The sequence below is a fragment of the Diadema antillarum genome, unplaced genomic scaffold, assembly GCF_040938485.1.
Source record: "Diadema antillarum isolate AM-2024a unplaced genomic scaffold, OU_Dant_1.0 seq00000694_RagTag, whole genome shotgun sequence".
NCBI lineage: Eukaryota > Metazoa > Echinodermata > Echinoidea > Diadematoida > Diadematidae > Diadema > Diadema antillarum.
The window spans coordinates 409,270-436,827 of record NW_027271599.1 but is presented as its reverse complement, the minus strand read 5'-3'; the positions used below and the strand labels follow the sequence as shown (position 1 = coordinate 436,827).

Sequence of the window (27,558 nt, the reverse complement as noted above, 5' to 3'; positions counted from 1 at the left end):
CACCTCCCATTACCTACTTCCACAAGACAATATTTCAGAAAGAACAACATGCTCCACTTTGCAAAGTACTTGCTCAGAGGATCTAAGTCAAACACAGAAATGTCTGCAGAAAACACTAAGTATATGAAAAATTTTCCTAGAAAAACAGAAATTATGATCACTATTTTTGCTCCATGTTTCTCAACATATAAATGGGTGTGGTCTGCATCACATAATGGAGGAAAACATTCCAATACTATCACGGGGAAAGTATGGAAAGCTTCACAAAGCGTGTGCATGTTCTGGTCGAGCAATAACGCACCAAGACAGACTTTATTGTTCAATTTCATGTCAATTTGATGAACAATCTTCCTTGGAGATGGTGAGTTCTAGTTACCTCTGTGAAAAAATGAACACAATACAAATAATAGAACTCTCCAACTGAATTATATATTGATGTATTTATGTAATATGTACAAACATCATTACTCTTATGACTGTATACGCCATACATTTAGCAAGTCTAATTTTGGGGGAATGGGGACTTTCTGACAATTTCGCGAAAGGCTAAAATTGCGATCGTGGAATACAGCAATTACAATGGATGAGGAAATTGTACAGTGCCTGCATCCATTCACACAGTCCGCACACTTGGGACTTGGGCCTACTAAACTGTATCACCATGCACCTTGTGCATATAGTGTGTACTGCCTGTATGATGGTCACATTCGTGTTGGTATCAGAGTTGATATTTTTGTGTGCTGTTGAATTTGCCCATAGCACCCGACTTGCGAACATAAAAGCCTTGTGAAATATATGGCGTATACAGCGGCGGTTCTCATTCTCTTACTGTTAGATTTAGCAGAAGAAGAAAAACACAGGATTGGATTTCCAAATTTTCCTGCTGTATTGCATAGAAAGTTTGTTTGGCTTTCAGAGCCTGGCAGCCGGAGGGGCTTTGAGCAAGAGCTCCTGTAATTCCAGTAGGTTGTCGGTGAGGGTGGCGGCGAATCGGTCAGAGTCCGTCTCGGGGCTGGTATTGTATGCTGTGATGGAGATGTTGAAGTGGTTGGGGTGGGGATTGTAGCAGATGCCGTAGCCGTCCGGTACCACGGGTCCAAACAGCATGAGCAGGTCTTCCTTGCCCGGTACCTAGGGTGGAACCGACAGTTGACATAATCACTAATATCAGCATGGGTGATTGATTCATCATTTAGTTTCAATACGACCTCAAGGTATTAATACATAAGAATAACATCAGCTAGAGTTTTCTTTCTACTAGATGCCTAGTGTACAATTACATACAGCAGCAAACCAGTGCTGTAGTACCTTTTAATATTGTCATCTGAATTCAACATGGTGAAGAAGTGAGATTTGTACATCAAAACAAATACCACTATAGGTTTTACAAATCACTGTAAGGTACCACGGGTTTGAAAGCAACAACTTTGATTTTCGAAGTATACCAAATTAATATGGCAGAAAAAGATTTTCTTTCATGTTTGTTGGTTTGCTCGTTTTTGTCTACAACGTCCTTATTTTGGTCTCACCTGACTTGTGGACAGTCTGAAGTGGAAGCTGGATGTGAAGGCCGTGTCCATGAAGAGGTCAGGGACGTTGAGACCCTTCTCGATGGCGGTCAACTTCAGGCCGAGCAGGTGTCTGTCGATACCATCTCCATTGATGACCTGCACGGTGGGGCAAGAGATGACGTCATACAATCACTAGAGTGTAGATATGAAACAGTGGGTTGTTTTGAAGTGGGCTGTATTGGGGTGATTTGTATTATGTCCAGGGTTGCAAATTGTGTAAGCTGTGTTGCACTGGTTCACATTGCAGCCAACTGACTTGTACAGAGCTATTTTGAGGGTGGCCATGTTGTAGTCTGAGTTCCATGTTGCAGGAAGCAATGTCACGGTGAACTGTGTTGTTGTGAGTTGTGTAGGAGTGGCTTATATTGTGGTAAGGTGTGTTATGACGGATTTTGTTGCAGAGGGCTTTACTGCAGTTGGTTGCATTATGACGTGTTGTGTTGCACGTGGAAGTGTTACAGGTGCCTGTATATATGAGTTGAATCAATATCATTGCATTGGTAATCCCACAGCAGCAACCATGTGCAACTGATTGCTTGGGGTTGCTGCAACTGTGATACTCACATCTGTTTGTGGCACAATTGAGCTCTTGTTTGTTTGTTTCTTTCTTTTTTGTGATGAATCACATTGAGCAAAGAACTCTACAGTGTACTTTAATATTTGGAGGGCAGAGACGGTTTTAGTTTAATTTTCTGCCTTGCTTCACACGATCTGTAGCAACTTCCCTGAGCTCCAGTATCTTCTCACCATTGTGATACGAGAATATCAACTTCTTTTAACCCATGATCCTGCCAGGACAAAATACCTGCATTCCTCCAAGAAACAAAAAGTGTAATTCCGATAACAAACTGAATTAATTTTGTCACATTCGAAATTATCATTGAGGTTTGTTTCAAGGTTACAGGAAGAGAAACAAAGAAGAATCTGTTCAGAACTATTCTTAATGCCACCATAGTGGGCAATGAAGATGAATAGTAATACAGGAAGTTTGTATGGCCATTTAAAGCAACCTGAAATAAAATATGCACTCTTTTTTAATCAGTTAAAAGAATTGCCCTGCAATGAAAGATATTGTAAAACGAGGAATGTTTGTGTGTATCTTAATTTTGCAAATTTCGCAAGAGCCATGATTTGCAAAATCAAAATGCTCGCAATAGTTCTTTTTTGCACTATATGCATTGAATGCCAGTGGCAGTTTGCAAAAAATTTCATGCCACGAAAAAGGCCGTAGGTTCCAATTTGTGAAAATTTCATGCAAAAATATAATATTTTACAGGATACGAGAGAGAATTTGCAACAGACAGCAGTTGGGCACTGGCCCAGTCAGCCTGACTCACATCATTGGTGTATTGCTTGTGTGCCTCTATCGCCTTTCTGAAGAGCATGACCCGCTCACTGGGCTGCAAAAGAGAGGAGAGGTGCAAGGTGTAAACGGCACAGTATTTAATTTTGAATCAAAGAAAAGAATAAGACAGATGAAACACAAGTAAAATATCACATGTATAACACAGAGGCAGAATATGGCCTAAATTCACAACGGTCATTCAGTTAATCTGATTTGATTAATTCAAATCATGTTCATGCTTAAAATAGAAGTCCATAGATTAGATAAAGCCACATAATAGGTGCACCTTGCACAGGTACACGCCACTGTGCATTTATCATTAGAAGACATACATCGAAGGAGTCAGAAATTGGCCTAAGCCATGGACTAGATTTAAACTACCTCTATGAACTCCAACCACATAGTTTACATCAAATGAATTTAAATCATATCCCATCGTAGAACATGCACAAATATTTGGTCAAGAAGTTTGAAAATTGTGCAAACATACAGAATTTCAAAAACCATATTTCACTTTATTTAGTTGAGAGTCAAAAAGCAATTAGACTATGCAAAGTTAATAGCACACCCTTGTGCTCTAGAAAAGGAAGGTGAAAAATTTTAGAAAAAAAAAAGTCCTCACAAAATTTTTGCTTAAATGTGAAAAAACAAACTCAATTTGATATGTTTCAATATTTTCCCTCCTTAGTGCAGCAAAAGAAATTCATCAACGAAAGGGAAAAAAGGCACATCTGAAAATGAAATAATGATCATATTCTAAACATTTACCTTTTTGGCCGGATCAAGCATAGCACGAGCAAAGTTGTCTGAGTCAATGGAAGCGCTGCGTATCGTGTCGGTACGACCATACTTGTATTTCCTCAGTGATCCACTCTCATATGTGGCTGTCGAGTGTCCGTACAATCTAGAAAATGGGATGCAGGATGCAAATGCCACAAGAATCGGTGAGCTTGTCTTATGATAGTTGCCTTAATGGAAGCAGATGGAACTACAACCAGTTCACAACATTATCAAGTTTGGTCTAACACTGATTACTTCATTAGAATCTATTTTGAAGCATAGTCCAGCACATGTTTATCATTGATCAGGATTTTGTGATACATTGTGCAAAATCATGTTTTCTAGACGAGACGGTTGAAAATTTGTCAAATCCGTCTAATTCTGTCCCTTGCCCCTGCAAAGTCTGTTTCTTAAGTGGCATTTTTAATGGTCTGTTGGCTGATATTTATTGCCATTCTCTTCACTTTCCTTCAGACATGTCCAATTCAAAAAGAAATGTAGCTCTGAAATCATTTCTGGTACAACACCTAAGCACAGAAACTACAATGCAACATCCATGTGTTTTCTTCTTGCTTTTTATTTCCATTCAAATAATAGGCCTTCCTAAGACAGTCATTCAAACTAACATTCCTGCATAAAGTAATAAAATTGCATTATATGGTCACAATAAGTAAAAATACTTCCATTTCTGTGTCCTAGTTGTGCACAGTTAAAGGAAAAAAAATAAGTTGATAATTGAAATACATAACATTTCATCATTAATTTACTTGAATGCAGACACACACACACACACACACACACACACACACACACTCCACAGAGATTCTCAAATCAACATCCCAAAGAACTGGTAACTCCGCAGTGAAGTCCACACTGCAATGACAATATGTAAAATGAGGTCACCTAGTTCAAGCTTACTTGAAGAATGTATACTGGATGGCAATTTGGAAGAAGGCATCTGGACTGAGGCGCTGGGACTTTGGGAAGTCCTTGCCGTAGCTAGAGAACTGGAAGCAGGTCACCTGCAGTTCGTCATGAGCTCTGAAGATAACACAGAACATGCAACAGACAAAATGTGTTAAACAATTTGATGTAGTGAATTCATAAGGAGAGGGCCACTACAGTGTACAAATAATGAATGGTCACGAGTGTGAAATCTTATTCCATTGCACGATTAAAGATCATACAATATTTGTTCTATACGACGACTGGGACATTAAAGGACAAGTCCACCTTCATATACATAAGGATTGAGAGAATGCAGCAATATTAGTAGAACACATCAGTAAAGGTTTGAGGAAAATTGGACAATCCGTTCAATAGTTATGAATATTTTAAGTATCTGCGCAGTCACTGCTGGAAGAGATGACTACTACAGTGTATGATGTCACATGCGTACAACTATACAAGGAAAATAAAAAGAGAATTTCACAAAACTTTACTTTTTGAATAAAGTGCACAGTTCTTTGACTTGCTACTGACGTATAGTAAGGGTAATATTATTCCCCCTGCCTTCTGAAAGAGAGAAGTCGAGTGTTCTTTTGTTATGCTAGAAAAGTGGAAATATGTTGAATTTTTTTTTATTCTTTCTTTATATCGTTGACTCATGTGACATCACAAGCTATAGTAGTCTTTTCATCCAGCCATGACTGAGCAGAAACTTCAAAAATTCATAACTTTTTAACGGATTGTCCGATTTTGCTCAAACTCTCACTGATGTGTTTTACTAATATTGCTGCATTCACTCAACCCACATGTCTACGAAGGTGAACTTGTCCTTTAACAGATTGTGGTCCACACCAATTCTTGAATTTAGAGCTTTCTCCCTTGAGTTGTGTGTCATGAATGCATCATCACTACCAGCATATCTTGTTCTTCTTTCCAACTTATGGTAATGTCAATGATGAACAAAACTGAATCCACAAAACCACAGAAGTCAAAATATTATATGCAATTGTTTCTCATTTTACAAGCCAAGGCTAAGTAAAACCTGCAATTCAATAACCACTGCAAGATATGCAGGCATATCTAAGTGACCATTGCTCAGCCTCACACCAGGATGTGGCTAGGAATATAAGGAAACTATACAATAATAACAACAAATTGTGATGACCTTTGATTTCTACTGAAGGTACGTGGTGAAGATAGATAAAAGAGGAGAGACTGTTCTGGACAAAGCACTCACACAGATGCCAAAATTCAATGACTCAAGGAAAAAAGTGACGACTGAAGTGGCATCCTCAGGCGATGGTCTTTACTTGCAAAAAGGCATTGCTGCAGACCTGGGAATGATTTCATGGATATACATTCATCCTTTGAAAGACCTAGCAGCATGGAGAGAAGTGGGTGGTCCTATTGAATCAATCTTCATTCACTGCCCACCAGGGTACATTCCAAAACGACAAACAGAACCCATAAGCTAATAATATGTGCATTGAAGCGTACACTCATACAGAGACTCCAACTCTCCCGCTTTCGACGGGAGATCTCCCGGCGAAAGCCCATTTTTGCACAATCTCCCGTCCTCCCGCTTGAGAGTTGATTTCTCCCGCCCTGGCCCTGTGTCTCCCGTTGGAAAGGATTTCTTACTTATTGCTATATCGTATGTTGAAATATAAGCCTTAGATAGCATGAGAGAGCATCTAGAACCCTAGACTGGACCCCGGCCGCACGGAATTTCGCGCTTCGCGCACATCAACTTGGAGTCTCCTGTTTGCTAGGGGTTTCAGGCAGGAGAATCTCCAAATCAGAAGGTGCTTGGGGTTTGAGTCTCTGCTCATAGGCATGGCTCGACACTAACTTTTTTGTTTGGTGGCCCGATGGGGACACCAAAATTCTAAATTTCAAATTTTTGGTGGCCCGAGAGAAAAATTTGGTGTCCCGAAAAAAACAAACAATAAAAAACATTAAAAGTCCTGGGTTTTTTTAATGAGTCAAATATTTAAGGTTTATGATAGTAAGAATTAAAAGTTGGACATATCTACTCATAAATAAAACTTCAACAAACTTGCAACACTCACTCTCAGGCACTCATTCAGTCCTTTTCATCTATCGTTTAAACAAATTTAACTGCTAATTTCCGGCGCAAAAAGTTACGCATTTATTGAGAAACTTTTCAAAAAATTGTGGTGGCCTGAGGCGGGCCACCAAATTTGCCCTTTTAAAAAATTTGGTGGCCCGACTTTCATTTTTGGTGGCCCCGGGCCACCGGGCCACCGTTAGAGTCGAGCCCTGTCATAGGTAATGGTCACCTCCAGACAAGATTCTTTGACTTTGTGCATACTTACATACAATGTAGGGATCAGTGTTAAATCCGTACCCAACTTGGGATGGGGATTGTTGTATATATCCATGGACCTAATATACATGGACTGTTCACAGCAGTCTTTCTTTGATGTAATCATTGTCACCGACACATGATTATGTGCATCTTAATGAGTACGTTCAGGTGTCTGGACAATAACGATTGTGTGATCATGTATCGTCACTAACAAAAGAATCTTCTCCCTCATTTCAGTCTTGTTTCGCACATGTGCCTTTTTCAGATGGAAATGTCTTTGAATAAATACAGATGATGAGGAGCAGCAAAACCTGAGAACATGACAAATTTTGTGTCAAAAGATTGGTCTTTGCTGATTTGCACATTTTCGCACATACATAAGACCTTGCCTAATGGCAAGATATACCTGTTCTCTACCATTAATGTCCCTTCTTGCTCTGGAATAAGCTGCGGAAAAGTGAAATATTGAGATCACAAATGACAATCATTCTGCCGAATTGTTAGCTTTCTTTTAAAAACTGCCTGCTTCTCCCACGCGAAATTGTTTTGAGGCATGATTTCCTAACATACACCACAACTGCACATTCACTTTACTTGATTTTTGTGAGTTATTTTCTTCTGCGCATATAGTTTTAGATTTCTCGAATCTCCATCTTGTTCTTCTCCCGGCTTGCTAGCAGCAACGATGATGGGATCAAAGCAGTGAAGCATGCTAAAAATGTCTTTGTGGGGCTTTTGAGATGTATAGGTGCATGGAACGATACGATGAATGTCCTTGTATATTAGGTCCATGATATATCCAAGCCAGGGCAGCCTTCATGGTATCCCCAAGTTACCGGGTCTTTGATTATCTCACAAAATGGAGCACTGGTTTTCTCCCATTCCCGACCCCATCCCGTTATCTGTTGACATTCAATCATTGTCATGAGATCATCGATTCGGGCAAGAAACATGGAGACGCTCACATATCAATGTTCTGCTTGGCCTCATCGATGGTGTCTAGGATCTCGGGGTCGATGTTGAACTCTAGCCGCTCGGGTCTTGTCACGCCCGGCGTCGATTCACCAATCCCTTCAACAATATTGTTCCTGTTGTGAGATTAACAAATTTTTTTAAAAATCAGGAAATGATTATTGATCCTGTTAGAATGTATGACATAACAGTTTTGTGCACACTAATGCTACCTCATAGTTTGGATGTCTTTTCATTTTAATTTTTTACTACTTGTGATAAAGCTTTTTTACATCCCTATTTGACTGCAGAAAGTACACCAAACCACTCATACCAAACCATACTGTAAAAGTGGAAATTTTCGTGTAAATAATTTTTCGGCATCAGCTGGGTAAAATGAATGTTCACCTGTTCTTAATCAAATGGAATCAGAGAGATGAAATATCATTACATATTAGAATTGAAAATTTTTGCCTGTTCTAATTTGGGGGCTAGTTTCATGTTGCACAAAATGTGCATACCATGAAAACTTCCACATGTACAGTATTATACCATGTAAATTATTGCCACTTTAGAGGAACTTCTCATTGCAATGCTGTGAAAAGGTCAGCAAAATGTCAGGGTTGAATGTGAACTACACATCATATAGACTGACATTACTGCATGAACACATTGTATAAACTTTTTGTCATTACCAGGTGACTTTTTAAAAAGAAATTGGCCAATAACCATCCAGAATTGCGATTGATGTCCAAACCTTCAAATCCTTTTTTTTTTTTTGAAAAAAAAAAGATTTTCTACGGCAAGTCAACCACATCACACAATCCATTGAATGAATAGAGGCATTTAACACATCAAAAATGAACAAGGAAAAGTAGAAATTACGCGGTGCGTAACATATGTCCCCGCCGGAAGTAGCATTTTGTAACAAAATGTGCAATATAGGTAAAAAATCAAGGTCAAAGGTCAAAGAAGTCAAAGGTCAAAATTCTGTGTAGAAGTTTTGAAGCCCTCACCTAGTGCCATCACATAAAGCAAATGGAATCGAAATTGGGTTAGAAATGGCGAAGGAGTAGCATTTTGTAGCCAATGTACAATATAGGTCAAAAATCAAGGTCAAAGGTCAAAGAAGACAAAGGTCAAAATTCTGTGTAGAAGTTTTGAAGCCCTCACCTAGTGCTATCACATAAAGCAAACGGAATCGAAATCGGGTTAGAAATGGCGAAGGAGTAGCATTCTGTAGCAAAATGCACAATATAGGTCAAAAATCAAGGTCAAAGGTCAAAGAAGTCAAAGGTCAAAATTCTGTGTATAAGTTTTGAAGCCCTCAACTAGTGCCATCATATAAAGCAAACGGAATCGAAATCGGGTTAAAAATGGCGAAGGAGTAGCATTTCGTAGCAAAATGTACAATATAGGTCAAAAATCAAGGTCAAAGGTCAAAGAAGTCAAAGGTCAAAATTCTGTGTAGAAGTTTTGAAGCCCTCACCTAGTGCCATCACATAAAGCAAACGGAATCGAAATCGGGTTAGAAATGGCGAAGGAGTAGCATTTTGTAGCAAAATGTACAATATAGGTCAAAAAATCAAGGTCAAAGGTCAAAGAAGTCAAAGGTCAAAATTCTGTGTAGAAGTTTTAAAGCCCTCACCTAGTGCCATCACATAAAGCAAACGGAATCGAAATCGGGTTAGAAATGGCGAAGGAGTAGCATTTTGTAGCAAAATGTACAATATAGGTCAAAGGTCAAGGTCAAAGGTCACGACTGAAATTCTGTGTAGAAGTTTCAAAGCTCCCATGTAGTGCTATCATATAAAGCAAACAGAATCAAAATTGGCTCATAAATGACAGAGAAGTAGCAAATTGAAGATTTTGATCACACACGGACGCACACACGGACACACGGACACACGGACACACGGACGGACGGACGGACAGACGGACGGACACACGGACACACACACGTACGGAGCCCGTTTCATAGTCCCCTGCTCGAACTCGTTCGGCGGGGACAATGAGCAGAAAAGACTGGTGAAAGAGACTACTTACATGTACTTCAGACTGTGATCAACGAGAGCCACTATTGGTGGCCCCTCTGCTGTACAGTGCTCATATGTCATTCCCATGTAGCCAGACCTTCCCACCCAGAACTGTGGTATATGATCGAGATGAATACATACAGAGACAGACAGAGAGATATAGACTCTGAAAGATAGATGAATAAGTACACTTTTACGTGACAAGGAACTAAATAATTGTGTTTCATAGTCATATTACCTGGTTCTTACTCTTGACTTGTTCTTTGATGCCACTAAAGTAACAGAAGACCTTGCCCAAATATATAATAAGAAGCAAATATTTGAACACAGAGACCCTTTCCCAAAGAATCTTGAGGGCAAGGAATCTTTATATCATAATTGTTTAAAATTAATAACCGCAGAGGTCCACTGCCATGCAACAAGGATCACACACTGCCAAACACTAGTTGCGTTAACTGTAAACGTCTCACCTGCAGCGTTTTGTCGAACCATCGGTTGCCACTGCTGATGTGGCTGCCACCCCCGTACAATGACTGGCGCCCTCTAAAGGCCAGCGCATTGACGTCAACACCTGGCTTGTCATCCTGGTCGAGGGACACAAGGAACAGGCCGCGCTTGATCTTCTCAAAGCTGGCCTTGTTGATTCGATCTGAACATGCACAACAAGGAAAAATAAACGGAATGTGCTCTTTTTGTTTTCAGCAACAGCTGCTCATTTGGAAGATGCATGGTATATCAGTTCTTAATTAGGATACCTCCCAGATTTTACACTAATAAACCACAGCTAAAGTCATAAGGTTTCTCATTACTCTTCACAAAGCTTTTGCAGGTTCCTAGAAAATGTTTAGCATAAAATGAAGAAATAAAAAAGAAGCAAAAAAACTTACACCCAAAAGGTCTTGGGTGTAACATTGTAGCATCTACATTGTATCACTGTTGTCTGGCTTAATATAGGAGAGTATAAACAGACATAAACCCTCCAATGATCAATGTAAAGGATTAAAAACAACAACAACAAAAAACTCACAAACAAACATGAAAACATCTGTTTAAAGTTTTGAAACCATAAACATTGAGTATCAATTCAAAAACAGTGATATAATGTCATATAAATACATTGACAATATTCAAATATCAATTCATAAGAATGATTGTAAAAGCATGTACTGTAAAACATGATATATTCACGGCATGAATTTTTCGCGAATTGGAGCCGACGGCCTTTTTAGCGGCATGAAATTTTCGCGAACTGGAACTGGTATTCAATGCATATAGTGTAGAAAAGAACTTTCGCGTGCATTTTAATTTCGCGAATCTTCGCGCTCGCGAAATTCGCGAAATTACAATGCACGCGAACATTTCTCGTTTTACAGTACTTTATTTGCATGATAAATGAATTTCATGACTAGCTAGACTCAATGCAAGGGGTGTGTTGAACAATTACAAGACAAAAAAAGACAGGGAAAAGCTTCAAACGTGACTGTAAGGCATACCTTTCTTCATCTTCTTGTAGATTTTGCCCCATGTGTTTCGGTGTTCTGACGTCAGGATACCGACAGGGACGGCGGGAATAGGCGTGGCATCCACAATGTGTTTGAGCCCGGCGTACAGATCGCTAAGACTGTGTGGCTTGCCATCCGCCCTTAGCACATCAAGGGTGTACAGCTGAGAGAGCAAGTAGTACATTATCACTTTACTGAAGTTAATCAAACAACAACAAAGGAAAACATTGAAAGATGTGACAATACAATAGCGATAACAATATCATTACAGCAATATATTATGCCCTGGACAAGACATATAAATGAGCATGCACAGGAGATGGGAATTAGACATAGAATAGACATAAAGGCCTTTTGTCGCTGGGTTAACAAGACCTTGTATCTCAAATTTTGCTGAAAATGATCAGTTAAGTGATGTCCTGTCCAAATCCTAGGTATTTTACCCCAAAAATGAAGCTACCACGGCATATCAAAGGAAAGGCTATCCTATTTGATTTAGTGCTTTGGCAGCCACATATTTTTGCTCTCCTGAACATATGACATTTTGAAGATATGAGGTCTTGTCGGCCCAGCGACGCATTGGCATGTCACCGACTAATGTACATGAACCTTGTACTGCCACCCATAACCCTGACCCATAATATATCAATTTGCCTCTTCCTAAATTCATGTGTTTCATCCTAGCCAATCACAAGATGATTGACTACCGACCTGATTGTTGTACATCACCACGATGTGCTTGGGTGCATCAGCCATGTTGGGTGGATACGTCACCACCCCGTCAATCTTAGGTCCTGGTACTCTGCAGGAGGCCAGGATCTTGTAGTACTGGTCCATGCACAGGGGCTGGCCTCCCATCTTGTCGACTGGCACAGATTGCCTGAGGTTAAAGGGCAAAGGTAAAAGGTCAACTCAACATATTCTGTGATAATGTGTTGTTTAATATGGTTGATACCGTTACATTTCATGCACAGAATTTGCATCACAGCATGCAAATGGACATTCACTGAAATACTTTAAGATGTTATAAACATAAAGATCCCTCAATTCATCTATAATTGGCTAAAGCCTTGCTTTTAACCCATTGAAGACAAGTTTGCAGAATACTTGGGCAGGTGTCTATGAGAAATGTGTGTTATAGCAAAATCAGTCCGTCCTCAACATGTTAACAGACCTCACCCTGACAATGTTACGACAACATCTGGAGAACAATATTCCTCCCCTCAGGAAACAAAACTACAGGAGAGAGCAAGGGGTACTGTTTTAACAGACATACACCTTTTCTGGGCAGATTTCTGTAACAACCCATGCATTCATGTGCGAAGGTGGTGCCGCTACAGTCCATGCACATGATCGGTGAGCAGTGTGCCATTATGTTGCATGAGAGCATTTTAATAGAAGAGTTGTCAGGGTGTTGTTGGGGTAATTACCCTTGTTCTTCAGGGTAGAATTTGACAAAAGTCACGCAACAACGTTTTGAAGGGATCGTTTTGATATGCAGGATAAAAAAAGATTGCCCAGACGTTGTCACAGTAACTCTGGTTTGAAAGGTTTTGTTAAAACAGGGCTTACGTTGGCAATCCTACTAGTTGCACAATGTAAAGCTCACACTAAAAGTTATTGCACAAACATTCTGCATGCATGCTCACATGACAGGAACTCAAGAAATGTCAATCAAATCCTTGCTTGGCAGAGGGTCAGCTTCCAGAGTCTCAAAATTAATTGAGATTTCAAAGACAAATCATAATGAGCTTGATCTACAATGTATGAGGGGACTTTAAATACCGACAATGCACTGCAAGAAATGATTTGAATTCAAGTGAATTCCGTGGTATGGCATACAGTATAACGCATAAATGCAGGGAAGACTGGCATTACACACTCACGTGTCAATCATGTACTTGAAGTCCATAATGCCTGTGATGAGTTTTGCAGCCTGTTGCAATTGACCATCTTGACCTCCGACCTCTGAACTCTCCGATCTGGGGAAGATGACACCTGGCGATACGTTGACCACGACCGGCGACCGGAATTCCAGGTAGGCCACTCTCAGCCACCAGTCCGACAGCTGTAATGATGTGACACAGACACTCGTTACAAGCTACTGACCTCATAAAATATTGAAATTTGCTTGACATACAAGTACCAGCCAATCACACTGAAGCTGATGTAGCACAACAAAATCACACATAAACATGGCAGTTTACAAATAATCAATTCTTGCATATTTGGTGGTCTTGTAGTCGACTATTAACAACAATGTTTCTCCTGAAACAATATTCTTTATGACTGCTGTAAATAATCATTAAACTGTTTCTACATAATTATCAATGAATGGATATCAGCATTAAGTTTCTATTTAAACCCATGAAGGACATCTTAAGATAGCGGTATTTTCTAGGACATTCTCAAACTCACCCAATTTTCAAACTTTTTCGATCTGTTGATTAATCCCATCTGGAGCTCCTGCCCAATGCCTCCTGGTCTTCCAAAGTCATCTACAATCTGCAAACAAAATAGGCATTTGTGGCATGAAAGCAAGATTCCAGCCATGTTCTCCTCTGAGTTCTTACAATCAAGCAACATTGAAAAATTATTAGAATGGTCCAAAAACTGATATTTGTAAATACATGAAAAAAACAAACAAACAAACACACATTTTCTTTTTCCCTCATTCCATGTTCATATCAAATCATAGCATCAAAACAAAGCTACAAATGTAGCTACTGTGCATGAATATATGATTAGAACAGCAATATCCTGTTTGGCCTGGAATTTCATATTCTCTCTGGTACATCTAAGCCTCATTTTGGAAAATTCAAAATAAAACGAGCCCCCAAAACTCTTCATAAAATATTTCCAATGATGAGCTAACTTTATCACAGCATGTCAAAGACACAACAAGGTCAAACTTTCCCCGATGCCCTGATTGTAATTCTAACAGAAGTGTGATTTCCTGAAGTACACATCATAGCACAACGTCACAAGTACATGTAACCTTGTACTCTATCAACAGGTCACTGATGGTAGTCTCAAGCTCACTGTGATGTCAACAAACTGTCATTCAAAGTATCATAAGTAACAGAATGACCATATCAAAATAATATAATCTACAAAAGAGTACATTGAACATGCAATAATATAAAAATGTCCATCCAACAGACTCAGAATCCATTGCCAACATCTACTCCTCAATTAATGGAATAGTGTACAATGTAAATTGGAACAGCTTTTATTATTGTATGATAATGATATGATACATGTACATATAACAGAAGAATGAAATGTCAACCGCCTGAGAGGAATATTGAGGATAAGTCTGGAGTTTTGTCTTCTTGGAATACTAACAGGTAACATTTGATTTTTTGGAATATGTACTAAAAGAAGGTAATAATAAAAAAAATGCATTACCAGCCCATATGGTGTACATCATTTACACCATTAAAACGTACAGTTGTACATGCACATGTACATCATTTACATGATTTTTTCAATACGACAATAGTGCATGAATCTAGGGAGTAGTGCAGTATGCTATTTTGATCTCCTTCAGATCAAAGTACAAGTGGGTGTACAGTGTGTGTTATTGTCTCATTCTATATATTTTGTGTTTGAACAGAATAACTCTGTCAGTGATTTAGTGAGAGAAATCTTTATGTAGAGATCGCATTGCAGGTACTGTGCACTGTGTACACATTGTATACTACTTTATGCAGTCATCAATATTTACAGTACAAAACAAAAGTTATTCTGACTCTCTGATAGTCCTCCTAATGATTATCAAGGAGGCATGAATTGGGCAGGAAAAGGGAGGGGCCTTCTTCAATAATCTGACTGGTCATGTGATTGATCACATGATTAGAACTGTACCCCAATGTTGTCACATGAGTGTTTAAACTTTTAGAGAAAACAAACTTAACAAATCCATGTTCATACAGACAATTGTCATAACCTACAGTATAACTGTAAAAGGATTTTTTTTCTTGTGCTTTAGTTCGTTTGTGGATGAACTTCACATAAGTGAATTCTGCAGAAATGGGCACTTTTGTGACCCCCTAGGCCTGACTTGGCTTACAACATCCATAGTATACGCCCCTGTACAGAGTAATTAATCAAATACAACTTGTCAAGAGAACTTCAGAACATTCCAATGCAATACTGCAATTAGAAAACAACAATCAACAGTTTGTTGCTTCATCCTTCATTCAAAACAGCTTATTTTTGGAGTTGGTTTTCATGAAGAGTAAAATCAGGTGAAATGACTAGAACGGTACAACTTTCATGAAAAAAAAAAAATCATGTGCATGTAAATAGAGAAATTTCTTTAACTGCATGAAGAAATTCATAGTGTCATTAGCTTACACCTTTTCCATTGGATTGTAAGCAAAAATGAAAGGAGACACATCAAAGCTAATTGAACAAAGTATGGAAATGAACTTAGGTAACCCCCCCCCCCTCCCCGAAAAAAAAAGCAAAAAAAGCAAAAAAAAAGCACTGACCCCTTGCCCCAGTACTTCCTCCATCACTCCTTCGTAGACTACCTGTACTACACTTTCTTAGCTTTCTTCTAGGATTGGACAGATGTCTAGGAAGTAATATTGGCAATGAATAGAGATTACACTGTACCTGTTAAATCGCTCTGACCCCAATTGTATCACCATAGCCTTCCTGTTGGATCAAGGCACATGAATTTCCTACACCTGAATGAACTTGCCATTTCACAGAGCTCTACAAACTTGTAGGTCAAGTTTGGACGTGTTACTGAACACCGTATCCGGGCAATTACCCCCCAGAGGGCAATTACCCCCCCCCCCCCCTAAATACTGGTTAGTGGTAAGGTTTTTAAGAAAAAAGATTAGGGTTAGGGCTAGGTTTAGGGTTAGGAGTTTGGGTTAAGGTTAGGATTAAGTTCAGGATTAGGATTAGGATTAGGGCTAGGGGAAGGGTCTGGGGTAATTGCCCAGGGGGTAATTGCCCTAGACACCTGAACAGAATGCTTTGCAAGTTAAAGGGATGATATTGTATTGGTTGAGGTGAGGATGCAGCTTTGAACATTTTGTGAGATACTTAGAAACCATGTTAAGGAATGTTAAAAAGCATACAATTCTAAGAGGAATTCAAAGTTTATCTGATGAAAATCAGTTTTGAAATGGCTGAGATATCCAAAAACAAAGTTTTAAAAAAGTGATCCTAATAAAAGGTGGGTCCCATCTTTGATTAGGATTGCTTTGTTTTGGGTATCTCAGTCATTTCAAAAACCAATTATCATTATCAAATAAACGGTGAATTCCTATTAGAATTACCAGGTACCGGTATACGTTCTTTTACATTTCATGGGAGATTTCTCATTATCTCAAAAAAATCGTCCATCTAAAATCACTGGAAACCAGCAGCCCCATCTCAGCCAAAACTGTACTATCCCTTTAAAGTAAAGTGCCAAGGAACAGAGTTAAAGTACACTCTGCCCTGGCACAGATTCCATTGTTGATATCAAAATAATAGCAGTGGACTCTTCACAGGTATCAAAGTTCTGGCTGGTACCACGAGGAAATTACGGACGATTGAGAATAAAATTCCACCAAGTACTGGTATCTGAAGTGTACCTGTACTCCAAATCGAGAGTTCAAGAGGTTGTCACACAATCATTATCCATCACAAGCTTCATATCTATTGACATGGCTGTTTGTGATACTGCTGGGATGAGACGGGGGGGGGGGGGGGGGGGGGGAGGGGGAGGATTATATCAAGATTGGAGTCATGAAGGGTCGAAGGCAAAATGTGGTATGAGCTTAGAATCATTAATTTTTTTGTCAATACACAAGTATGTCAATTGGCTTTCATTGTACATTAAAGCGTTGCCTGTAAGCAGCAGATAAGTATACAAAAAATCAACTTGTCTTATCAAAGTGTTAATTTCGAGTTTCTTTGATTAGCTCTGATATGAAAGGAATAATGCAATTCTGTCCCGGTAATATTACAATGTCTCCAATTCTAGTCAAACTTTTTTTTTTTACAAAATCATAGGCCATTGTTGTTGTTGTTGTTGTTATTGTTGTTGTTGTTGCCAGCTATTAAACATTTAAAACATCTCATTCTGGACATGAATTAATGTTGTTGATTTGGATGAATTGAATCTGAACACTTTCTAGGTACCGGTATGTAAAAGAATTTTAACTGAAGAAACAGGTAAGTGTACATACTGAAGAGTAAACACATAAGTCTTAGCACAATCACCAAAGAAACTTATAAAAATCTTACCAAAACTAAAGGGCTATCCTTTTTCCCATGTAGTGTCAGGAACACAAAATATTTCAAGGTATTGTAGTCCTATTTCACGGATCTTCTCTCATTTTCTTTCCAAATACTTTCTCCTGATAGGTGTCTAGGCCCACAGTGACTGTGACAGTGATCTCTATATACCACAAAGCACACTTCTTTGCAGAGATGCATTCGGCAAAGAACTGTGCATCATGATAAGATGTTATCATGGAAATCATACCTTTTTCGTCGTCTCGTAGTCCTCTGGACTAAGAAGGGGCTTGCAGGTCATGAGGTACTTGTAGAGGGTCTGCTGGAGGGGCGGGACGGGGAGACGGGCCAGCGAGTCCTGGTGGGCAAACATCCTCCCTGCGTGTACGTTGCCCCTTGCCAGGCGCCCTGGCACAGGTGCGCCGTCTTTACCAGTGATTCCCATCACTTGCCTCAACTGTGGGAGAGAAAAAAAAAAAAGGTTGAGCTTTTTTGTTTTGTTCTAATTCAATCCAATTCATCCATTTTCTTGGTATAAAATAGAATTAAAAATTCTACATGATTGTATAGTACGTAGAAACATCGTTAACAACTTCCCATACTTTGATAAAATACTTATTATACTGAGGATAGACTACATACAAATAAAATATCACAAAGAAAAAATTGAGAATGACTGCCATGTACATATGTATGCTGTTACTTTTTATCAGTTCAGTCTTTTTGTTGAAAAAAGGATCTGGACTGAATTAAATCAAACTCTTCAGCTGATAAACTGAAGTAGCAAATATTATGCTAAATCAAAAATTAATTAATAGCAGGCTATTTGTTGACTTTTAATTTCTGCAACACTCTGAAAATGTATTGAATTTCAGACTGAAAAGAGAGATGGATTTGAATATGACTGCTTCCAAAATCATTCATTGGCATTCAACACTGCACTGATCTCATCTTGCATAGATCACATTGGCAATGATATTACAATGTTTTACAGAAAACAATCAAATAACTATGGCGTGCAAAACAAAACCAAACACAAGCAGATTCAGTGCCACCATCTTACGTGCCTTACTGAGAAGCCAGCCCTTAACTGTCATTCTTCTGTGACAGCTTACTTCAGACTACCCTCAAAAGTGATCAGACATCAAATGAAATGCTTACTACAGTGAGTCTGCACCTGATGTTATGCAATAATCCACATGTGCTTGTAGTTGTACATTCTGATACAGTCTACATGAGTTCTCATTCATGTCATGGCTATTGGTATCACTTACCCCTTTGCCTCTAAGGGACTGTCAGACAAGGAAACTACGTAAGCACTTGTATGTGGTCCTCGAGTATAATGCCCATTTGGAAAAGTTAGAGAAACATTCTTTTTTGTGACGCTTTTATCAACTTACCTTAATACAAGCACAAACACACACATACACATCCACACACACACACACGCACACATTTACAACGTACATCATATTTCATATTACACTGCAATATGCACATTATGAAATTGCCTATCTTACATACAATGTAGCTCAAGTGCAGTTCTATTTCAAATTGCATGAGGGCTAATTATGCATAATTGGAGAGTAGGTCTACATAGTATATTGGTTAGAAGAGTGAACATTTAAGAGCATGCACCATTTATAAAGTGTATAATAATTCCTGTAATGTGAACATCAATTTTTGGGGAATTTAATATAAATGTATACTATGTGTTTAACATGGGCTTCCCCTTGCAAGAATTAAAAAGTATAGTTCACGACTGTGAACTATATCTTGCATATTGAACAGAATCAATAAAGTCACATGGTACCAATAGACCAATTACAAATCTTCTTATGAATGCACTATTTACAATGGTTATACATGTATGACATGAAATGTTTGGGTGAGTACTAAGCAATGTATCAGTTCAAATAACAAACCACATGGTATGGAACTTTCAAATGAAATCACAGATGTATCAAAGAAGAAAATCCTGCTGCTATTTGAACACCAAAGGGTTATCTACACCCTATGATGATAAAACACAAGCACTCTCTAAACACCATACACTTTAGGTATAAGCCTACAATGAATAAGATGTGACAGACACCATGATATGTGAATACTCACAGGAAGAATTTACAGGTAGACCAGCATGCATGAAAACAGAAGGACCACTGGCTAGTAGTAGATACCAGCAACCATGTAAATAAGAATCGCAGGCCACTGGAGTGATATACCATGTACTTATCTTCACCTTTAACACAGATCTACTCCTCGCTAATCACAGAGTAAATATCATCATACCCACAACTTACACAGAACCGTTTGAGCGAGTCTAGCAGTGGTACAGGAATGCAACTGTCCACGTTAGATTGGGATAGATAGAAAGAAAGAGAGATTAGGAGAGAGGGAGAGAGATATAGTACTTCACACAGTCAGACAAAAGTGCGCTGGTTTTACATTCATCCCATGTTCCTTGGGAAGTTCATTTCCATGCACAGAAAGAGCAGAACACTGCAACTGCAGTTGTACTATGCATGGGTATGTGTGTGTATGTGTGCATGTGTGAGAACAATTCACAAAGCAGGACAAGTGAGAGAAGAGAAGGTGACTTTCAGCTCTTTTCTCCCTCTCTCCCTCTTTCTGTTTTTGTTTTTGTTTTCTCTCTCCCTCTTTTGATGCTTTCCCTGGTATCCAGTAGACTACAATGTACGTAATTCTTCTCACGTGAGTTCACTAATGACAAACAATGGCAAGGACAATTTGTGGTATAAACTGTACATGAATGAATGGATGAATGGGAGAGGATGGCATGTTTTATGCACTATATGTCTTGACATACTAGTAGGTCATATGGGTCAACAACTGGGTCATATTTTGGTCATATCGAGGGTTCAACAAACTTCTTCAGCAATAACAACAGGCCCATGAAAGGGAGTCTATATCAAAGTTTCAGACGGGTTCTAATGTAATGACATTTGAAGTAAAGTTTTGAGTGAAGATACATGTAATGTGACCTGTGCTATTCATGAAAAAGGGAGGGGGGGGGTGTGAGATTCCATTATTTATTTGAAGACTCAATGCGTTTCTTGAGCTCTCTAAAGAGTAAAAAGGGCGCAGGGAACTTTGTGATTGTTTCTGTGGAGAGGCATTTCCTGAAGTGAAAATACACTCAATGCTCAAGGCTTAAAAAAGAAAGAAGAGTTGATAACAATCCAAAAAAAAAAAAAAAAAGAAGAAGAAAAAAGAAAAAAGTTTGTTGACACTAGACATGTAAATCTGTTATCTAACCTTTTTAGGAATTCAGCACAAGTGCCTTTGCAGTGTTTACATACATAGCATTAGTTCTGTTTGCCATTTCATATATAGACCAACAGGATCATTTGCAGTCTGATTTGCAGTCTGGTTGGACTGGATAGAAGTTCATTTTGCCACAATCAGTTGTGATTTACCTGTTTGATGAGACTTTCACCAACTGGATCTGTTTATAGGCTTCTTCAGACCTGGGAAAATATTCGCCTTCTTCAATACACAATCCCATTCTCTCAGATCAGTGTGTGCCAGCTACATCTTTTTATTTCTTTTGTTATTTGTTTTCTTTTGTTTTATTATTCTTTTGTTATTTGTTTTCCCACTAGCAGTGGGAAAACAACTCTCTCACAGCAGCGATCGATCTGACGAAGCCTGTACATATCCAGTCGGTGAAAGTCTCATCAAACAGGTAAATTACAACTGATTGTGGCAAAATGAACTTTTATCCAGATCACATTCCAATCAGATGACTCTTTTCAGCAGCAGCAGTCTGAAGGTTGTTTGCCCCCCCCCCCCCCCCCCCTTGGAACTTTGTGTATAAGCTTGCACAATAGAGAGGAACATATTAACCTTAGATTTAAACTTCAGGAAAAGCCTCCTCTTTCAAAACTCTGGCTGTTGCACATGTTGGTTTAGCCTTTGGCTCTGATGGGGTAAAGGCCAAGATGGGGTGAAAACAACGTCAGACAAAAAGCAGTGGCGGATCCAGAGGGGGGCATACTGGGCGCGCCCTCCCCTTTATTTTTTATTTTTTGGGTAAAACAAAAGAAATAAAAAGGAAAAAAATGAAATGACACCCGGAAGTGGCACTATAAATATTTCTGTGCCCCCCCCCCCCCTTTATGGAATTCCTGGATGTTAAGGATGCCCCTTATAAAGACCCTCATAAAGTTATTACCACAGTCTTGAGGCCTTTAGACATCCTGTCTGTGGGTGCATTGGTGTGAGTCAGTATGAACCAGTGACTCTTTATACTGACTCAAATACCAGTACTAAGGAGTGTTCAGGGAAGCTAAAAGTGCATTGACATGTCATGAGATAAATGAACACATGATAACTTTAATGAAAGGAGAATATTCAGAAAGGCAGGCATGACACAAGGAAAAACATACCACAACATTACAACAAGTGAGCTGGTAGTTATAAGCAGACATTATTCAAATTTGCCATCTAAGAGTGAAATATTGATGGTCATAATTAGTAATATTTGCAGGTTTCATGTCATGTACAAATGTAATGTATCTGTTGTTCCTGTTGTTATTTTTTGCATAAGATTTATTTCATGTGGCCACCAAGTAAGCAATGAATGCCTGAAAGCAAGGAACCACAAGAGGGAAAGCTTTAAGGCTGGCTTTATCAAACTAGAGAGAGAGAATCATGCTTCAAAATGTGTTTCCCATGGCGTTTATGAACGTGGTTTGAAATACGATTTTCGAGGTGCCGCGTTTATCCAAACATCATATACCTTATCTCGATTCAAGTGTTATCACCGCGGAACTGAGGTGCATGCTTTTTTGTAACTAATTGCGTGTATACTAGAAGTTGACCTTGGTAGCTCGGAGATATACAAATGCATTTCAAAACGGCATTGTGTTTCTCGACTTGAAGAAAGGCTTTCTTGGTCTCAACACAAATCAAATCACCCTTTTTGAATCATAATGGTGTTTTAAATCAGCATTTCTGAACACCTTTGAAAACATGGTTGTGTTTATCTATCGCCCAAAAATGCCTCAAACACGTTTACGATTGCGATTCTACCTCAGAAAATTTTGCAATAAACACACCCTTTAGTTCATTCCAAAAGACAAGGCAACAAGGATAAACTGCCTTGCCTAGGGGCATAACATCTGCTTTCAGGGCACTTGAACCAGAGACCTCGTGATTGATAGTCTGTGGTCTCATTCAGTGAACCACAAAAGCTCCTCAAAGTACATGCAGACAACATCATTCACATATCAGCCATTGGGGATCATGTTGCTATCAATAACCATTCCATCCAATGGAATGAGAGTTGTTTTCTTGCCGGAGAAGATCATTGCCCATCAAGATGGATAAGGGAGGCAATTCACATCAGGAAAACCCGTAACACAATTAATGAACAATGACTCGAGCCAATATATTCTCTCGCATGTACGATACATGATACCATTCTCTCACATCCAGTGTCATACCGCCATCTACAACGCAGTCTGAAGAAGCCACCAGTAGGAGGCGAAAGTATTCACTAGGGTACAAAATAATTTTTGTGATTGTGAAAAAAGAACTTATTTCTACATTTACACATAAAATCTACTTCGAAGTGAGCATATTTTCAAAGATTTTCTTTTTCACTGACATAAGTCATAACCAAACCCTCTCTCTTTCTCTCTCGAACCATTTAACCCCCATTTAAAGAATTTAGGTCAATTCCATTGTGACTTATGGGACAAAGTGACAATTTTCAGCAATTCCAAACCAGTATTTTGAGAAAATTGTTGCATCAAATGCATTTTTCTCAGTTCATGGTTAGATCCATCATATCAGAGTTTATGAAAACACCATACTTAGTTTGAAAAGTATCATTGCATTACGTACAGCAACAAAAATTGCTGTCGTGACTTATGGGACATTTGAGGACCACCGTTTTTCACATGGGAAAGTAAGTTCTGGAATATTCTTACACACAGAGTCTCTGGAAAGATATTTTATTTCCTGAATGTAGCAAAGGGTTGGTGCTTACCCTGAGCCAAGTGGTATGAATATCTACTCATTGGTACAGTAGCAGGATAAGGAAAACCAGTGTGACTGATGGGACACAAAAACGTGACTTATGGGACGCTATCAACTACCACATTTTGAGATTGAGAGAATAATATTTACTGATGCCGGAACAAGTTCTAGAACATCATAAAACCAATCTATGACCAAAGAACATTCAGAAAATAAGCCATCTGAGAATTACACAAGCTGTATTATGGTCATAATAGTGTATCAAAAATGATACATAAATTCTGCAAAAATTGGCAATTTTCATGAAAAATGAAGGTTTTTCAGACATAACTCCACTCCACGTTCACCGATGTTCACAAATGAGGTATCAAAATATCCGTTGTGAAAGGCTGCTTTGAGTAAACAGTACCAGATCATCTAATTAAGCTTCATTAATCATCTATACTCAATAGTTTGATTTTCATAAAATGCAACCTTTCCGTGGAATTGACCTTTACAGAATTATTCCTGAATCAACGTTTATTCTGTCTTAGCAATGCAAACTTGCCTCTTAATCAATTATTGAGATGCACTGACATAAATACACTGAAACCAGCCAAAGTTTCTACTCTATTTCCTCCTCCCCCCCCCCCCCCCCCCCAAAAAAAACAACAACAACAACAAGAAGCTCAAGATCATGAATCCATCAAATGAATGAGATTTCACATGACTCCTGACATGCACAGTACAGTGTAAAGCCAGGGGGGGGGGGGGAGACTGTTCTACCTCCCAGGTAAAGACAAGCTAGTGATTCCTGTGGGATTTTGGCCAACTTACTAAAATGTGTAGACGTGTGAAGCCCTGTGGCTATGATCAGATATTTGCTAATGAGCTTATCTTCAAGTGTGTATCAGCTTTATGATTCATTTTCTCTGGGTAGCCTCTTCAGCGGTAAGTGGTGATAATGTCACTTGAGAAAACAGTGAGGTATATATCCACTGTTCAAAGTCTATAGAGTGAGCATACTCCTCGCGCTACACTTTACATTGCTCAGAGTGAATACATGGTTTTATGTGATTTACCCATAGTAGTTTGTCACAGACTGCAAGGCCAAAGGTTTGGATTTAATACTTAATGCACATTGTTTTATGGCCTAAGTCTTTATACACATTTTAAGAAGTGCTGCAATGATTACAGTACTCATACACATGTGACTTCCATATTAAGCTGCTGGCTTCAATGACAACTACTGGTAAATGACAATTAAAAATACAGAATGTGTAGCATATTCACAGTACACTGCATACTGCATCTATACTGCATCAAGGCACCAGAAATATACCGGTAGCTGGTGAAATGACAGGTCATATCAATTCAAAGTCATTGTGACTAGCTGTATGCACATACAAAGGACACCACAATAAACACACAGAACTATCCACCAGAACTTAAGTCTCGAGATATAAAGGTCTAAAAACGTTACTTTATAAATAGCCATTAAGCACTCTGATTCCCCTAGATGTGAATATCAAACGTAAAGGTTGTTATGAATATTTGTAAAGTGGAAACATCTCAAACTTTTGATCAAAATCAAATGATTTTTAGAGCATAAAACATTTTATAGATTTTCAAAAGAATCAAGTAAATCTGGATATTTCAGAGGAGGCTTTGAAAATTGAATTCCTAACACCTGATAAATTGTTCATGCCAAAACCTACATCATGTAATTCCCACACTTTCAAAGATACATAATATCAGAAGAATACAAGTCTATTGACTGTATATACCTACACGTAGACTACAAAAAAGCTTTGACAGCGTCCCACACCAAAGACTTCAATCCAAAATCTACGCCTACGGTATCAGAGGAAAACTAGGGAATTGGATCAAATCATATTAGCAGAATCATCAACAACAAGTAGTAATTGATGGAACTTCATCTAAACCAACTTTATACCACAGGGCAGCATTCTTGGACCGGAGTTATTCCTCATTTACATTAATGATCTGCCCGACATTATTGGTTTGCCAACAACGACAGTTAAACTCTTTGCCGATGACACCAAACTCTACTCTGTGGTAAACAACAGCAGTGACCACACAGCCCTGCAAAGAGATCTTGAAAACCTGAACAAATGGGCAGACACATGGAAGCTACCTTTCAATACAGACAAATGCAATGTGGTGCATTATGGGAGGAATAACCCATGCTTCAACTGCAGTCTTACATCTCAAGGTCCCTTCATCTCATCTTCTACCACTGAGAAGGATTTAAGTGTCACGTTCGACAACCAGCTGAAATTCTCAACTCATGTAGACAACATCACAGCAAGTTCAAATCGTAATCGGAATCATCAAACGATCATTTTCTTCACTTGAGTATTGCTCCCAGATATGGCACCCTTGGCCTTGCTTGAAAAGGGATACACAGTGTCACAGTCACAGAAGATAGAGAAAGTCCAAAGACGAGCAACCAAGTCAATACCTAAACTCAGGAATCTCACATATCCGCAGAGACTAGCAGAACTGAAATTACCTACATTAAGTTACTGCAGACACAGAGCAGATCTTTATCCAACCGTTCAAGATTATGAATGGGCTGGAAGACATTAGACTAAGCAAGTTTTTTAACTTGAGAACTGACAACATCAACAGGACTAGATCTAGAGGACATAAGTACGGTACAAGGTGATGAAGAACAGATGCAAAACTCAAAAGCGATCAAATGTCTTCTCACAGCGCATTATCACGGAATGGAATAATCTCCCCGATTACGTAGTAAACAGCACATCACACAACTCTTTCAAATCCAACTTGGAGAAAGCATGGAAGTCAAAAAAGGACAAATATGGAGGTGTATCCTATTACCGAACGATTTTTGTTTTATTGCTCCAAACGGGCAACATTATGCAATAATTCCGCCAAAAATATCCTTACAGATAATTGAAATGCTGATGACTTTAGCTGTAACGAAAATACTTGAAAGATAAGCCAACTTCTAGAAAAAATCCGTATTTCAAATAACCCTTCCACAAAAGTTGTCTCTTTTTATCAACGCAAATCGTATTGTATTACCGAACGTGCGCCCTCTGTATGGGGAAATTTGTACATTGTATTTTCGGTCAATGTTTATTAACGCAGGACAACGAACATCGAAATTAGCAATTATTACGTAAATTTGAGGTAAATTACGTTTTGTTTTGTTTTTTTGCTGCAGTTTAGCAATTTTCGGCACTGGCTTCCCCTGTGAGATGACAGCGCGTAGTGTAATAAATGCGTATTCGAGTTGTTGTACGCGCTCCATTGACAAAGTACGCGTTCGGTAATAGGATACCGTTCGGTAATAGGATACCTGACTATACAACCCTGAACAACAATTTTTTAATTCATGTCCATGTTCTCACTAAACGGCCGCACAGCACAGAAAAAAAGTTTGTTAGTCACCGTATCCAGATGTTGGAGCAGCAGAGGGGCAAATAAGTTTTGTATAACTGTAATGCCCACAACCAGGACCAGGTAGGCCTATGTAAGCATGTTTGTTATTGTTAACCAGCTAGAATATGTAAAACGTCCCTGTCAAAAACTGCAATGAAACCATACGGACGGGACTGAAGACGCAAGCTAAATCCGTTTTTCGAACTGATTTAGATCTACTGAGCGCTTACACGGAACATAACAATAATTCCAGCATAATTTTCATGACATCACAACATTCAAGACTCACCACATGTCTTGGAACTCGGGTAAACATTATCCGCCTTGTTCTTGCTTAACGAAAGTTGAAAGTATGATCGTGTTCAGCGTCTTCCAACAGTCAGAACATGACAGTTGTGTATGATGAACCACAGAAATATAT

At 38.8% G+C, this 27,558-nt stretch overlaps 1 protein-coding gene across 2 annotated transcripts; it reads right to left on the bottom strand.

Moving 5' to 3' along the window:
• Positions 1-201: 201 nt before the first annotated feature.
• LOC139737526 (carnitine O-acetyltransferase-like) lies at positions 202-27,551 on the bottom strand. 2 transcript variants are annotated; one of them, XM_071648197.1, is made up of 14 exons: positions 27,427-27,551; positions 17,965-18,171; positions 13,884-13,970; positions 13,352-13,533; positions 12,177-12,345; positions 11,457-11,628; positions 10,434-10,612; positions 9,974-10,074; positions 7,942-8,064; positions 4,615-4,737; positions 3,685-3,820; positions 2,909-2,971; positions 1,530-1,667; positions 202-1,131 (listed from the first exon to the last, which is right to left on the bottom strand). In XM_071648197.1, exons 1-14 carry the CDS (start codon positions 27,451-27,453, stop codon positions 913-915), a joined length of 1,926 nt encoding a protein of 641 aa, XP_071504298.1. In that variant the 5' UTR covers positions 27,454-27,551; the 3' UTR covers positions 202-912. The 2 variants fall into 2 exon arrangements, with proteins under 2 accessions (XP_071504298.1, XP_071504299.1); XM_071648198.1 differs by lacking the exon at positions 27,427-27,551 and adding an exon at positions 19,830-19,918.
• Positions 27,552-27,558: the final 7 nt, after the last annotated feature.